This window comes from Dipodomys ordii, unplaced genomic scaffold (genome assembly GCF_000151885.1).
Source record: "Dipodomys ordii isolate 6190 unplaced genomic scaffold, Dord_2.0 Scaffold18, whole genome shotgun sequence".
Lineage (NCBI taxonomy): Eukaryota > Metazoa > Chordata > Mammalia > Rodentia > Heteromyidae > Dipodomys > Dipodomys ordii.
Window position 1 is genome coordinate 12,977,320 of NW_012267234.1, and position 2,768 is coordinate 12,980,087.

Consider the following 2,768-nt stretch of genomic DNA (forward strand, 5'->3'; position numbering starts at 1 on the left):
TCACCGCCCACTGGAACAGGTCCGACAGGTTGCGGCGCCACGGCAGGTAGGCCTCGAACACGTCCATGTCGCACAGGAAGACGGAGCGCACCAGGTCCCGCACCGCCATCTGCAGCGCCGCCGCGCTGCCCTGCGACAGGGCGGCCCACACGTGCCAGGCGGGCTCCATCAGGTAGAAGACGTCCGGGTGCTGGCTGAACAGCTGGCCCACGAAGGACGAGCCCGAGCGCCAGGACGACAGCACCAGCACGTGCACGCGCTCCGGGCCGCCCGCCGGGGATGGAGGGCCCGGCCGCCAGACCAGGAAGAGCAGCAGGCAGGTCTGGCCCAGCAGGAGGGCGGGCACCACGGTGCCCGAGGAGAAGACGCGAGGCAGCCGCATGCCGCCGCCCGCCCAGGCCTGCCAGGGGGAAGAGGAAGAGCGCCGGGGTTAGGGACTGCGTGCGACCTGCCTGCCCACCCCAGGCCCCGACGGCCTCCTTCACAAACACCGCTGCAGTCACCGCACACACTTCCAGAAACTTGAAGTTGAGACGTAAGTCACGATCAAGCTTAGGATGAGAGCATAGTTCTAATTGCCAACTGTACTGGGGACATCCATCGATCGATGGTATCCATCTATCTGTCTATCCACCCACCCACCCATCCATCTGCATCTGCCCTTATGATAAGGTCCATCTGCCTGCCTTAAGAGAGAAATGCTGTTTTTACAAACAAATCCTGTCCGTTGCTTAAGAATTCATCCTAGGCCAGTTGCTGGTTGGTGTTTCACACCTGTAATCCTGGCTACTCAGGAGACTAAGATCTGAGGACCAAGGTCTGATGCCAGTCCCAGGGAGATACATCTGAGAGAACACTTCTCTCAAGTTAACCAGAAAAAAAATGCTGGAAGGACTGGAGGCGTGGCTCCGTGGGAAGGCACTGCAAACTGAAGTTCCTGAGTTCAATCCCCAGGACCACAAAAAATATTTTTTAAAAAACAAGATGGTAGCCGGGCGCTGGTGGCTCACACCTGTGATCCTAGCTACTCAGGAGGCTGAGATCTGAGGATCGCTGTTCAAAGCCAGCCTGGGCAGGAAAGTAAGACTCTTATCTCCAATAAAGCACTCAGAAAACCTGAAGTTGGGGGCTGGGAAGGTGGCTCAGTGGTAGAGCAAGCTTGCCTTGCATGCTTGAGGCCCTAGGTTCGATTCCTCAACACCACATAAGCAGAAAAAAAAAGCCGGAAATGGTGTTGTGGCTCAAGTGGTAGAGCACTAGCCTTGAGCTGAAGAGCTGAGGGACAGCACCCAGGCCCAGAGTTCAAGCCCCATGACTGACAAAAAATAAACAAACAACAACAACAACACACACACACACACACAAAACCCACCAAGATGGTTAAAAAAAAAAGAAGGTAGTGTAGAAGTGTGGCTCAAGTGGTAGATAAGAATAAACAAATCGAATAGACACATATATGTGGTTGTTGCCATGGCCCCTGGGGAATGAAGGTGACCCCCCAGAGTCATGTGAGTTTCCTGAGTGCAGTGAAAGGGGAAGTGGAGCCAGAGCCGCAGAGAGACAGGGCAGGGACACACCCCTAGTTGGCTGCCTGCCTCTTCCCTCATGAAGGTACTCACTGTGGTCCAAGTCTCCTGGGAGAGCTGTCTGTGTTGATCTAGTCACAAGTCCATAGAAGATTCTCAGAGATTCCTCAGGCCTGAGAAAGCAGGAGGGAGACTGGGTCAGAGCCCTGAACGGGAGACAGAATCCTCCCCCCAATCGCTCTGTCTCTCTCTGTCTCTATCTCTGTTTGTCTCTCTCTCTCTTTCTCTTTCTGTCTCTCTCTCTCTCTCTCTTTCTTTTCCCCCATTCCCCCAACACACACAGAGAAAGTTCCCCAGTGGCTGGAAAGGGAGCTACTCTGTCACTGGCCTGAGCTGAGTATTTTTCCTAAGGATGTGAACTGACAGACTCTCCTAATGGATGAAGGAGAGAGGGTTGGCCTTGAGTCCCAGACCGCCATTTGGGAGCTGTGACGCTGGACCTGGCCAAGGCTCAGTTTCCTTCTTGGGATAACAAAGACTTCTTAACTTCTTAAGACCGTTGGGAGGGATGACGTGATAAACACCTGCAAGGAGGGGGCTTAGCAGGGGAGTGTCTGTTCAGAGGGACAGTCTGAAGTCATCTGTGCTTTGCTTTCAAGCATTCTTCCAGGACCACCTCTCATTCAGACATCCCTGCTTCCTTTTCTTCTTCTTTCTTTATTGTTTTTTCCACTCCTGGGGCTTGAACTCAGGGCCTGGGCACTGTCTCTGAGATTTTTTTTCCCTCAAGGCTAGCACTCTTAATAGTTGAGCCACAGCCCCACTTCCAGCCTTTTCTGTTTATTTGGCACTGAGGAATTGCACCCAGGGCTTCATGCAGGCTAGGCAAGCACTCTTACTACTCAGCTACATTCCCAGCCCCCTGCTTCCTTTAGTACACTTGTCCCACAGCAAGAAGGAACACTAGGTGCAGCTGTCAAGGTCCCAGAGTTTTTTCTCCATACACTTGTGTGTGTGTGTGTGTGCATGAACTCAGGGCCTCTCACTCTCTCTTAGCTTTTTCACTCAAGGCAGGCATGCTATCACTTGAGCCACAGTTCCACTTCCAGCTTTTTGGTGGTCAGTTGGATATAAGAATCTCACAGAGGGGGCTGGGAAGGTGGCTCAGTGGTAGAGCGCTTGCCTTGCATGCATGAGGCCCTGGGTTCGATTCCCCAGCACCACATAAGCAAAAAGAAAAAA

The 2,768-nt window shown here is 53.3% G+C and overlaps 1 protein-coding gene across 1 annotated transcript in view; it reads right to left on the reverse strand.

Annotated features, from left to right (window-relative positions):
• The window catches only part of Chst6 (carbohydrate (N-acetylglucosamine 6-O) sulfotransferase 6), a 1,231-nt gene extending 849 nt beyond the window's left edge, over window positions 1–382 (reverse strand). The window contains exon 1 of the mRNA XM_013012692.1: window positions 5–382. Within this exon, the coding sequence (XP_012868146.1) occupies window positions 5–382 (378 nt within the window). The remainder of the gene's footprint in view (window positions 1–4) is intronic.
• Between the last annotated feature and the right edge of the window lie 2,386 nt (window positions 383–2,768).